The sequence below is a fragment of the Lissotriton helveticus genome, chromosome 4_1 (assembly GCF_964261635.1).
Source record: "Lissotriton helveticus chromosome 4_1, aLisHel1.1, whole genome shotgun sequence".
NCBI lineage: Eukaryota > Metazoa > Chordata > Amphibia > Caudata > Salamandridae > Lissotriton > Lissotriton helveticus.
In genome coordinates this window covers 591,586,563-591,599,484 of record NC_136063.1, presented here as the reverse complement: position 1 = coordinate 591,599,484, position 12,922 = coordinate 591,586,563, and the positions used below count along the sequence as shown (strand labels likewise).

Here is a 12,922-nt window from a genome sequence, read left to right as displayed (position 1 = left end):
TTAACACCTTCTATTAACTGAAATGCTTTTTAATGAGGTGCTATCATGTATATTGGTCCCAAGATGGCTGCCAACACTTCTTGGATTAAGTGCTGACAGCCAATCGGATCTCACGATGAGATGTGCCGTTCAGCTCCACCCAGATATATATGTATTTTTTCCCTTTAATATCTAAACTACTGAACAGATTTACACCATTTAACCAAAAGGCACTAGTCTGAACCAAGGGCTAACTCTTAGCCAAATTTGGTGTAATTCCGATCAGCAGTTCGAGCTGTAGCTGCGGCTAAAGGTTCCTATGGAAAATGGCATGGGGAAAACACGTTTTGGGACCACCCCCTTTTATCTCTGCCCCCGCTTGACGAATCTCCCTGAGACTTTCAGGATAGGAGCGGACCGGAGCGCCCGACCAGTTCTGATAATTTTGCGAAGATTCGTCAACCGGAGCCAAAGTTATTCCAAATAGAATGCTGAGGATTTCCTATGGAAAATAGGTCCTAACTATAACTACCTACTGGCAACCGGCAGTAGGTAATATAGAGCTAGAGATATATACAGAGATAGAGATAGAGATATATACAGAGATAGAGATAGAGATATATACAGAGACAGAGATAGAGATAGAAATATATACAGAGACAGAGATAGAGATATATACAGAGACAGAGATAGAGAAAGAGATATATACAGAGATAGAGATAGAGATATATACAGAGATAGAGACACAGACAGAGACACAGACAGAGACCCAGAGAAATGGCAGTTTGAAAACTAAGGTTTTTCTAAAATGGTGGAAAAAAGAAAAGAAATGATAGGTTGTTTGACAACATTCTACACTGAAAACTAGGGTGCATGTTTCTGTTTTTAAAAGCATGATTATTATTGGTGCACAAAAACTGATTGAAAGGAACATTACATAAGATAGGCTGATATGTTGAAAAGTCAAGCACACGTGCCTTTTTGATTAGCAACATTGTGTGGTGAACTTTTGACCTGTGTGCTCAGTTAAGTGTTCCATGAACTGTAACAGGCAGAAGGCAGATTGGGGGTAGGGTTCAAATTTATGTTAATTGGATAGGGTTGAAATGTGTAACCAATAGAAAGGTGTGTTTGTTTTTGAATTATTGTGGGAAGCAATGCGATCTTTACGGATTGATTTTGGGCAGGAAGGTGTCCTTTCCTGCACAAAGGCAGGAAGGTGTCCTTTCCTGCACAAAAACAATCTCTGCATGACACAGACATCCTTGCACCATGGTGCAATGGTGTCTGTGTCACCACATGGCTGCAGTTTAATCAGCTGTGCAGAGGGAAGCACAGACCTGCAACATATTTATATACATATATTGCATCCCTGTGCTTCGGAAGTACCACAGCAAGCTGTAGTTAAACAGTTTACAGCGTCATGCTGCAGCACTTCCTTATAGTTCTTCACTTATGCATTCACCACACATCACAATGCATTCTTTCAGTGTATTATGCACTACACATATATTCATCTAAACTTTCACACACTAACATACAAGTTGAGCTCTTTTTTTAACCCGAGTAGGTAGTTCTGAAAATACCTTTTTTTGTTTTGTATATTTATTTTGTTTTTTTTAACAAATTTTTAGATTTTTTGTTGTTGTTTTTTTTATAAGAAAAAAAGAAAACTGCAGGAAGTAAACAATGAACTTCAGGGGGAAAACCCCCCAAAAAAACTAGCACCGATGATGCTCCAGTGCTCGACAAACCAAATCACCAGACTGCTCTGCATAGAAGAGCAATCTATTACACTTAATACAGTGTATTTTTGCGTTGGCAAATTGAGGACGAATGTCTAGATTTCCAGAAGATGTAGCAGCAGCAGAGGTGCTAGGAACTGCAGACGGAGGGGTTTGAGCCAATTTTCTACATTCCTCCCTTGCCAAGTTCACAGGGGGCTGTGTTTTTAGATGTTTTAACATACTTGCAGTCCCGCAAGAGTATTTCGTATTGGGGTCATCCTTGACAACACACTTTTGCAGATTTTGCATGTCACCTTCACAGCATTGACTTTCTTCTGTCCCCTGGGAAAGAAAAATCTTGCAAACTACCGAGGTGTACCTCTCACAAGGTGGAGGCTCTTGAACAAATTCCTCATTTGAAGAGTTGTCTGAATCAGTTGGTAACCCCTGTCCTGAAGCCATTGTAACTAATAATAGTTGTCCAATTTGCCAAAAAAGGTTCTACTCAGCAGAGAGATGTTTCTTCCAAGAAAGTCTGGAAAGAATGATTGAAATGGGTTTGATCCTTCAATAGATACAATAGGAAGTGGTATCAACCAATCAAATTTTTTTTCTGGTCACATGGGGTCCGCATAGGGTGCGCGCACGCAGCTGGAACCCAGCGCGACTTCGCGAAATTGCATTTAAAAGTAATTTAACTTTTTTTAAAGTTAAAGAATATTATTTTTATAATTACCTTGGATAATGTCTTGTCTTAATATTTATACTAAAAGTACATATATATATAAGTTTTTGAACATTAAAAAATTTCACGGGTGTCGCGCACCCACCGTGTCTGATGCACGTATGACGTCACGCGCGACCGTCGGGTCACGCAATACCTACATGTCGCGTATGCGCTATAAGTCGCGTACCAATCACATAGCATCAGCGTTGGAAAAGTCACACTCGTCGCACACCCTACGCGGATCCTACTCAGCAATCCTAAAATGGCGGACATGTTCCGCAGCAGTGAACGAGAAGGGTGCGCGACTCCAAAAAAAAAATAGAAAAAATAAAGAAAGTAATATACATTTCTTTAAATGAACATACAATTATAAAAAAATATTTTTTATTTTTAAAAATATATTTTTATTAAATAGGTCTAATGTAATTTAAAAAATAAGATATCTAAAAAAATAGATCAAAAAAATATTAAATCATCATTAAACAACCATAGAAATTCACTGAAAAACCCATAGGTTTCACACGTTATAGTTAGTAATTAGCATTTAAAAAATCTTAAAAATTCACAAAAGACCCCAGAGGTTTTAGGGGTGTTATAGTTAGCTGGTCATTTCACTCGTACAAAACCATTGAAATTCCTCTGTTATAGTTAGTTGTACTAACTATAACTCGTGCGCCCGCAATCCACTGCTGATGAGGTCACATATTACATCATTCATGACATGGTCAGTGACATCACTGATGGCATCTCAAATGACATCCCTGATGACATCATCCACGTGACAGATACACCTCATCATACACTAGTATAACCTTTTCATCACTCACTATAAAATATAAACTACCATTTTTGAAAGCACTCACACCAACAAAAGTTTTAAAAAACTCACTAATTTGTTCATCTACACACACATCTAAACACTTACCTATACATTCACTCATACATGCGGACAAAGATCAATAGAACAATATTAAATATACTTATACACCTATATCAACATTACACAGCAGGACATATTCTACTCACTTATGCAGTCATCCTACTCACTTATGAAAACAATTGATCATACATACATTTACTGAGTTACACACTTATACAAACATAACTATTTATTGGTATAGAAAGTAACTCATACTAAGTGTGATGTAATAGCACTATTATAAGTATACAGGTTTCTATACAGTTATTCAGACAACTGCTTATTCTCATATATATTCATTTATATACACCAACTGTCACATACAGTGCCTTTTATATATCAACATTGTAGGACTTGTATCAGACACGGAAAAGTAAAAAATGATTTTTTTAAAGATTTGCTATGAGATGCAGTATTTTTGCTAACAAGCAAGCATATGAATAAAAATAATACGATCAACATTGTTAAAATTCCATAAAACACAAAGGGAGAAATCATATTATAATGATAGTGGAAACAGGTCATATAATGCCTTATATACCACCCTCCTTAGCTGGGAACTGTTTTATATAATATAGAAGGTCTCTTAAGTATTGAATGGGGAACCCAATACCTCCAAGATTAGTAGAGGTAAATCACATCAGGATCTGCAAAAGCTCTCTCTCTCTGGAAACAGATTTTCTCCAAGTGTCTAAAATTATGCATGCAGTGCAATATTAAAGGCCAGAATTTCAGTTAGCTGCAGCTGCGTGCATGTTGTGTCTAAGCGTCGGCCGCTCAACCCGAATAACAGCTAACATTGTTATGATAACCTTGGAGCCTTCAGCACTCACTGTGCAGACTAAGGTTGTGATGTAAGTCTGGGGATGTTGAAAACAAGCCATTGTCATGTGAAGAAATTCACGCAGCCTAACTTACAACAACAGTTACATACAGTGTTGTGTGCAAAAGCAGCAAAAAAGTAAAATGACATGTAAACTTCTAACAAGCCTATGCTAACATAGCAATGTGTGCCAGCAGGGCCCTGCCTTAACTACAGGTGTAGGGGTGTCTGTGTGGGTCGGTGAGGGATGTATGATTCCCTGCATGGATGAGTGAGTGGGCAGGTGAATCACTGGCTGTATAGGTTCATGGGTGCATCTGAGAGGGGCTGTATGGGTGAGTGACCGTATGGCTGGGTAGTTGAGTGTATGGACGTGTCAGTGGTATATGGGTGAGTAACTGTATATGTGAAAGGCTGTATAGGTGAGTGTTGAAGTATCTAAGTAACTATGTGTGAGTGATTGTGAGTGGCTGTATGGGTGAGTGTGTACTTGGGTCAGTGACTGTACAGGTAAGTATGTGTTAGTATCTGTATGGATAAGTAAGTTAGTATATGTATAACTGTATAGGTGAGTAAGTGACTGACTATGGGCGAGTGAGCAGGTGTGCTAGTTGCAGTATGAGTGAGTAGGTGGGCGTATGAGTGGCTGTGTGGGTGTATGAGTGGCTGTATGGGTGAGAGTGGATGGATGTGTGTAGACCTATGAATCAGTGAGTTGGTGTGTAAGTACTGGTATGGGTGTGTCAATGCTAGTGTGAAAGTTGGAGTGGGTGTATGAAAGTTTATATGGGGGTGCGAGTGTGGTGTGGGCCGGGGTCTGACAGTGCTCCAGAGTGGATGCTTTTCATGGTCTTCAGGGTGTTTTCGGTCATTAGCGGGATCAATTTGAGCAGAGTGTTGGGTGGCGTTGTTTGAGGGGTGAAGCGGTGAGGTGGTCTTTGTTGTTGAAGTTGTCGTAGATCACCTTAATCTTGTGGTGGAATAAGGTGCTGAGTATGTTACAGGTCTTGGGAGGGTGGGTCATCTGTTTCACTGCAGGGTTTGGTGAATTCCTTGGCGGGCATGTGTAGGGAAGGTACGCTGAGGAGGATGCAGTTGAGTGGTTTGTAAGCGGTGATGTCCAGTAGGCGGGGAGATGCTGCTGGGGCACAGAGTTGGGTTAAGGTGCAGCGGCAGTATAGACTAGAGAGATGGCCATGGGTGTTGGTCAGCATCAAGAGCTGGCAGTTGTTGCATCCAGGGCTGAGATTGTGGAGGGTGCCTGAGTTGTAGCGGAGTCAAGTCAAGAACCAGGGTCCCTGGAGCTGGTCGCAGTTGAGTCAAGGACTGGTGCAGACTGGCTTGTTTTTGGTGCGGCAGCAGCATGGGCTCGCAGCAGTTGCCATTAAGTAGGGATCAGGGGAGGGCGGGTCAGCTCGGAGGAGGGAGCGGGACGGACCCACTGGAGGAGAGGGGCAGCGGGGGAAAACCAAGGCAAGAGTGAGAATTGTCAAGTGAAAACGAATAAAAACGAAGGAAAGTTAGAAGTGAAAAGGAGAAAAGTGCCTGAAAGGCAGAGAGAGGAAAAGGGGCACCAAAGCAAAGAGGCAGAGCAGCAAAAAGCACTGTGCTCTCCCACTGGACCACTAGGGATGAGGTGCAGGCCTCGAACACCCTGCAACAGAGCTCAGGGGGAAGCACTTCGCTGTGGAGCTGCATGGGAGGAGAGCAGTCACACGAACCAGGTGTTTTGCAATGTCCCGTCCTTTGTGATTAAGAAGTACAGTGAATATACTACTCTGTCCTGATACTTTTTGGAACTTCCATCTCATCCCATTGCGGTTGGTTGTATCTAGAAGCAGCCTTACGGAATTGGCAATGCGCCAATGACTGGCATTACCTACAGACACCCTCTTCCCAAAAGCCTCAATCCTCTTACTCTCCAATGAGAAGAAGGTGCATCTACTGAAGCTTGGGCTGCCCTCTATTTCTGTGCAGTACCCACCACTAGGGAATCTGGAGATGGGTGCCCCCTAATTTAGAGGGGGACCAAAGCAGAGGCATTCTACTTATTCTCTATTCTAGAGGTCAGTGCCCTGCTTTTGACTGGGGCCGTGAAAATCTCAATTGTTTCAGCATTGACTTAGATTGGTAGATATTGGACAGCCTTTTTAGTTTTCAATAAAGTCTCTACCAAGAAGCCCTCCTCAGATGTGATATGCATATCTACCTTGTGGTATGCTGCAGTTCTCTGTAGGACGGTGCAATAACTGTTTACGTCGTCGGACAGGGATGGTTTAATAGGGATGGGCTCAAGATCTGGGTCGACATTAACATCTTTCCAAGAATTTTCCGGGCTCTGTGGGAAGTCAGAAGGCCACAACAAATCATTACTTGGTGCAAATGGTTTTGATGTCGCCGGCTTAGATGCCGTGACTTTTGGTGCCATCTGTGTAAGTAAAGTATTGCATCCGGAGGTCTGAGATTTCGGGCCTCAGTGTTAGGCTTGGGTTTGTGGCAAGGAGCTTCATTATGATCGAGAGGCCTCTTCTCCTTTCTTGGCTCCGAAGCCTTCTCTTTGTGTTGATTGGAACCACTAGGTCACAGGGTACCAAGACGTCTCTCAGAAAGGGCTGATACGCTCTTGACAATGACTTCAACAAGTTTTGCAGCCGTGCTTATTGTGTTGAGGCTGGATCCGTAGCAGTAGTCACAACTTGTGACATTGTCTTGGTCTTGTCAATCTTTCCAACTTGACGTCAGGGCTCCCTCTAAAGGAGATAGATGGTTGGCACTCTTCATCGCTAGCTCGAGTGTTGACATCAGAGTCTGCGGATGCGATGTAGTGTGAGCTACCTGTCAAATCTTCATCATGGTACTTGCCTTCCTCATCAACATCGATTTCATCTCCTTCCGATACCACCTATTCGGCAGTGGTCTCCATACTGTGGGGCAAGAAGACCTACTCAACAATATCTTATGGTCTTTTTGAATTTGAACAGTTGACATGTCACACAGTCCTGGTCATGTTCTGGAGAGGCAAATTGCAGACCAGGTGTTGGTCATTGTGCAAGTACTTTGCATTGCATTGCACTGCGGGACACTTTGAAATGGGATCCATTCTATCACCCCTCCCAGAACATTCTCCATTCCGATGGAAGGTGCAGAGTACATGTTGAGTTGGCTCTTTTGCGAATGGTCATCAATGCCTATGATGCGTAAAAGGGGTAGATGTTAGACAACAGCATCTGGTTCTCTTGGTAAAGAAGCCCTCAAGAACAGACGTCGATCGTGAGCTTTGACACAAACATCCAAGCATGGTGGTGGAGAAAAACGATCTGAAGATTGAACCGATCATGCACATTAACTCTTAGAGGAGATTGTGTGACTCAAAAGCCGTTTTAGAAGAAAAAGTTGTAAATGTCTAAGCCCAACACTAGAAGGCAGGAGTGTGCACAGCATGTGTGCCTACAGCCACACAAGCAACAAATTGTTTGCTTCCAGCAGAAATCCACAATTTCTCCTGTTTCAGCACTTACCAGTGACCGAATGACACCAAGCTTCATGCATGACAATACAAAGCCAATTACACAAATGTGTTATGACCCTATTGCAGAATATGGCAAACATCAACTCTTCCTCCTATGCTTCCCGCTGTATATTCAAGTCGCTAGACTTGCTCTGTGACATCATGGCTAATAGTGGCCTACCATTATGCATACTGTGCAACAACAGAAAAGGCCATAAGGGACCTTTGGAGCTTTATGGGCGCTATAACGGGCTTAATGAGTGCTGACTATTTCAAACTGAACCTAAGGAGAACAGATTTGGTTAATTTCTTCTTAAACTGATCATTTGAAGTTCAGGGGTAGTTTCCATAATTTGAGATAAATTATATTTCTCGAAAATGGGTGAGTATAATGAGTTTTTCAAATTTAAAGAGGGAGTGCCAGAGGAGGAACACCAGGTAGGTTGGATGAAGGTTTAAAGCACTGCAATAACTGCACAACCAGCAGGTCTGCACAACCAGCAGGTCTAACTTTCATAAGCAAAGGCCATAATTGTGATGAGCAAGGAACAACCTCACACAAACTTATTTTGGGAGAAAGAGCAAACAACCTCAAATATTTAGTGTGGACTAATGTTTGGCTCAGGCAGAGTAAACATACTAGCATGAGGTTAGCTGAGAAAAATATAGCACATTATTAAAAGCATTTCATGGGAATAGGAAAACAAAAGATGCACAGTACTCACTAGTAGAGCTTGAGATGTTATGAAGAATTGGATCTGGTTCAAATGGTTCAACAATTCTGTTATTTCCACCCGTGTGCTGAGTTTGGCAATGTAGACTATCGTCAACAGGAGCAGGCAGGGATGCAATTTCACAGGTTTCAAGCTTTTGACCTTTATCCTTTTGCGAATCCCACTCAGAGTTGTCTACTGTCATTTATACACAAAGTTCAAAGAGATAAGGTGCTTATTAAAGCATTGCAAATTAGTGCATTATTTACACAAACTTTTACTAAGGAACATTAAGGTGTGCAGAGAATAGTCATATTAGCTAACACATGCATTTAGACTACCACACTAAAGAAACCACATGTTCAGTGCTTCCATTTTGATAGTATTATATACTCTCCCTTACAACACCAGATTCTGTGTCGGACTGGAAGATAGGATTATTACCATCTTCTCTGTTCCTTTCAGGAAAAACAGGTCAAACTACATTTCCCATGCAGCCAGGGAAATTAAACGAAACACAAGCAACCCTGGAACGTCTTTGCTCTGTACCCGGCTCATCAGCAGGGTACAGCTTGGTTCCAGTGACCGTGTGCAAGGACCCACACCTGGACATACCAGTCCCACTTATAGCAACACACTATAATGTACAAAAATGTGATGGATGGAATGCTAGTGTTTAGGTTGCTTGTGTTGTGGTTCATGGAGGACCCAACTTGGCAGTTCGGGGTGGACTGTTCCAATTGCAGCAGGGTCAACACCGATTTGCAATTAGCCGAGTCCAAACTGAGGTGAGATGGTGTGCAAAACAACGATGGATCGGAATGCAGCTTACGTGATTACCAGTGGCGGAGATTAATGCAAGCATTTCAATCATCACTTTTTTGTATACTGTAGTGTGTTCCAGGCAAAGCTAGGCACTTTCTTTAGTATTTGGCTTGGCTTGTGTGTTTAATATATATATATTTTATTTTTTTAAATATAGTGCCTGAAACTCATGAGTCAGAACTGATTGCAAGTCAATCCCAAAATGTGTTGAATCCAGCAACCAAAAAAGTCTGATGGTGAGCTCGAAGTCTGCTACGACTCGAAAGCAACACTGAAAACAGAGGGATTCCCTCCGTTACTATAGTTTTTTCCAATTTAGGTACGCAACACTACTGCCCTGGGGCCAGTCACCTTTGGGGTTGGCTACGAATGGTTGTAGAAACTTATTTTTTGCATAAAGCGAAACTTGCAAGTCGGAGCAGACTAATGAGTTTCAATATGGCTGAAAAAACTGCAAGCCCTAACACAGCCAATAACATGGTCTCAAAATTTGAAAATGTTATTGACAGGCCTGGCTCAAGAGTTTAAATGGCAGACCTATAAAAAACATTTAAAACCTATACTTCAACACTGATCTCTCAAAAACAAACTGATTTACACCAAACCAAAAAAGAAAAATTTCTTCATTACAGCATACATTATAAATTCAGTATATACACATTTCCAAGAGTTCCATTAACAGTGGCATATATTACCACCAGTCTACTCCAATTTTGGTGCATTTACTGCTCCGAACAGAGTCTGTTCTGAGTGTGTGAAGTGATGGGGCAAAGCAGTCTCGCGCTGCTTGGGGGGGGTGGGGTCGTTCATTCTGTGTAGCGTGGTATGTCTGGGATACTACATGAGCGGAGTTCACGTTCTGGAGGAGGCTATGAAGATGGCCCATCATAGGGGGTTCGTCAGGGTAGGCAGGGGTTGAGCCCTCGCACTGTGTCTCAGCCTGACATACATTAATAGATCCTTCGGCTCAGGTTCCCTATTTGCAAAAAACTGTTCTTTTTTGCGGAACGTGCCAACTATATAAAGATCACCAAATGTGACTATATTCATCCTAATGAGAAGTTGGCGACATTGCACCTCTCGTGTGACCTCTAGGGCAGGGTGGCGGATCGCTGGGAGCAGCAGAGAATACAGCATTCTACATTCAGTCGTTTCGCAATTTTCTGCCATGCAGTCACAGTGCACTTCACTGTGGTGGAGTACACAGCAATACAAATCCAGGTGTGTGCAATAAATCCAGTTGATGGAGTTGGTTGCCATGTAATATTGTTCTATTGCCAGGTGTGGAGGAAGGGGGGTGGTTTGAACCAATAAGTCGCATAATGCGCTTGCGCGTGGAGATAATATAATTCAAATTCGGGGGCTTCAAAACCCCCCTGTGCAAATGTCAGTGTTTCCCACCTCAGTCTGGTTTGCCGCCCCCCTCCCCATATGAGGCGTATCATCTGGGTTTTCAGAGTTTTAAAAAAAGGCTGGCCCCAAGGAAATAGGGATATTAATAAATAAGTACAATAACTTGGGTAGGATTACCATCTTCATGAGGGAGATTCTTCCCACCATAGATAAGGGTAGCTCTATCCATCTTCCACGGATTCCGTAATGTGTTCTATCGCCTTCCCTTAATTAGCAATCAAAGAGTTCCGGACCATCTCTGGTTATTGTTATTTCCAGATATCTAATTTCATTGGGGCACCATTCTATGGGGCAGTCCAAGGGATAAGGGTGCACGGCATCGGTTAGCGGAAACATTTGATATTTTGCCCAGTTTATTTTAATCCCCGATTGCTCACCAAACGCTATAAACTCTCATAAAACCGGATTAAGGCAGGTCTGGGTTTCTCGCACATATAGTGTAATGTCGTCCACGTATAGAGAGATTAATACATGTTGGTGGGGTATTTCAGGGCCCACTCGCATTGTAGCTGCCAGAGTCTGGCTGCCAGGGGCTCTACAGCCAAGGCCAATAACAGCGGCGACAGCAGGCACCCCTGTCGAGTGCTCTTCGTGTTATCAATCCAGGGCAAATTGGCGCCATTTATTACATCCCTTGCGCGTTGCCGCGTATATAACAGACGTATCCAGGAAGCATTCTGGCATCCCCATTCGCCAAAATGTGCCCAATAGGTAGTCCCACTCCACCGTGTCGAACGATTTGGGGGCATCTAGGAATACCGCAGCCGCCTCAAGGTCAGGGTTCATATTCTGCATTGCCCCAAATAGAGTGCACAAGTTAGCAGGCAGCCCGCCCTGGCACAAAACCCACCTCTTATGCTCTTGGAGCACCACTTCTTCACTCCCCCTTTGGTTTTGTGATATTTTATGACAGCGCACAGCCGTGTGAATAACTCCAGAAATTCTGGGTAATCCGTGTCAGGGGTCGTAACCGGCACGGACAGGTGGTCATTGACCCCACTTATATTTTTTCACACATATATTATAAAACTTGTATTACCACAGTTTTGACTCCTAGTGACCACTCTGGCGGAATAAACAGGCCTTACTTTTTCAGAGGAAGGAGTGGAAAGAATTTTGGTCTCCATTAATTCCTTTGACGGGTTGAACACCTCAGAACCTTGTCTGAATAATGGTGACAGATGAGTTAGCAACCCAAATAAAAACAGCATTACATGATCAACTTATGCCACCACAGGCCTTATCGTGTGCAATGAACCTTTTATATTCCAGCATGACAGTGTTAAAAAGAAGACTGGTCGCTAATTTCGTGGCATTGCACCCGTGAATGGCTTATCCTAATAATTAAAACAGCCCCACAGTTGGCACAGGAATTAAAAATCGAAATCCAGTCACTCAAGGTACAACTGAAGAGCTACCAATCCCCCAGTGTCTGCAAGAAACACCTGGAAGAACTGACCCAGCAAATGAATGAGTTTGAGATCATACTCAAACAGAGTAAATATAATCAACTAAAAAAAACACGACACGGTTTAGCCACAAAAGAGTGTCCCCTTACAAACGCGATGACTACTTGTCCAAGAACTCCAATCAAGACCAGAGTACAGACGGGGATTCTTCAGATACTGGATCAAATGGTTCCAACTCAAGCCGAGGCAGCGGTCCAAGATACCAGAGAGGGGGCGGCCAGAACCAAAGATCATATAACAGAGGCCAGAGAGGATTGGGCAGCTACCAAGGACCACCAGCCTATCTCCCGTATTCCTATGGTTACCCCCACCACAGGATTACAACTACTATGGACCACGCCTTTTTTAAGGGTGCGCCGTGGACCACGGGGGGGGGGGGCAAGAACCAGAGGGGCAACAACGTCCACTGGTCAACAATGGAAGACGAGGAGGGGCGTGGCCTGGCAGCAACCAAGATGGCCGCATAACATCGCGGCGCTGCTGAGGGCGAGCAGAAGGCCCCAAAAATCCTGCATTCATCCTGCAGCTTTGTTTATTTCAACTGTGGATTCCGTTGGCGGGGGTGCTCCGGAGTTGGGGGGAGCTCTCCTGGTCCCTCTCAGGCACCGGACAGCACCGCGGCGGCGTCCAGCAGTAAGGAGTCCCCCAGGGCCTGTACGCGTGGAGTGTGTACGCGTGGAGTGTGCGGCGAGGAGCACCGGCCTTGCGTGCCAGTGCGGGCCGGGTGCAGAAGGGGCGCATCGGCGCTGGAGAGCAGGGAGCGCGGAGGCCCAGGGGTATAGAGAGGCAAGGCCCATCTGGACAGTGGCTTCTCCCAGC

General features: G+C 43.6%; 1 protein-coding gene across 3 annotated transcripts in view; it reads right to left on the bottom strand.

Annotated features, from left to right (window-relative positions):
• PDE7A (phosphodiesterase 7A) overlaps positions 1-12,922 on the bottom strand; it is a 1,945,501-nt gene that overhangs the window by 1,570,658 nt on the left and 361,921 nt on the right. For all 3 annotated transcript variants that reach the window (XM_078687235.1, XM_078687233.1, XM_078687234.1), the window contains one exon: positions 8,409-8,594. In XM_078687235.1, coding sequence (XP_078543361.1) covers positions 8,409-8,594 — 186 coding nt within the window. The remainder of the gene's footprint in view (positions 1-8,408; positions 8,595-12,922) is intronic.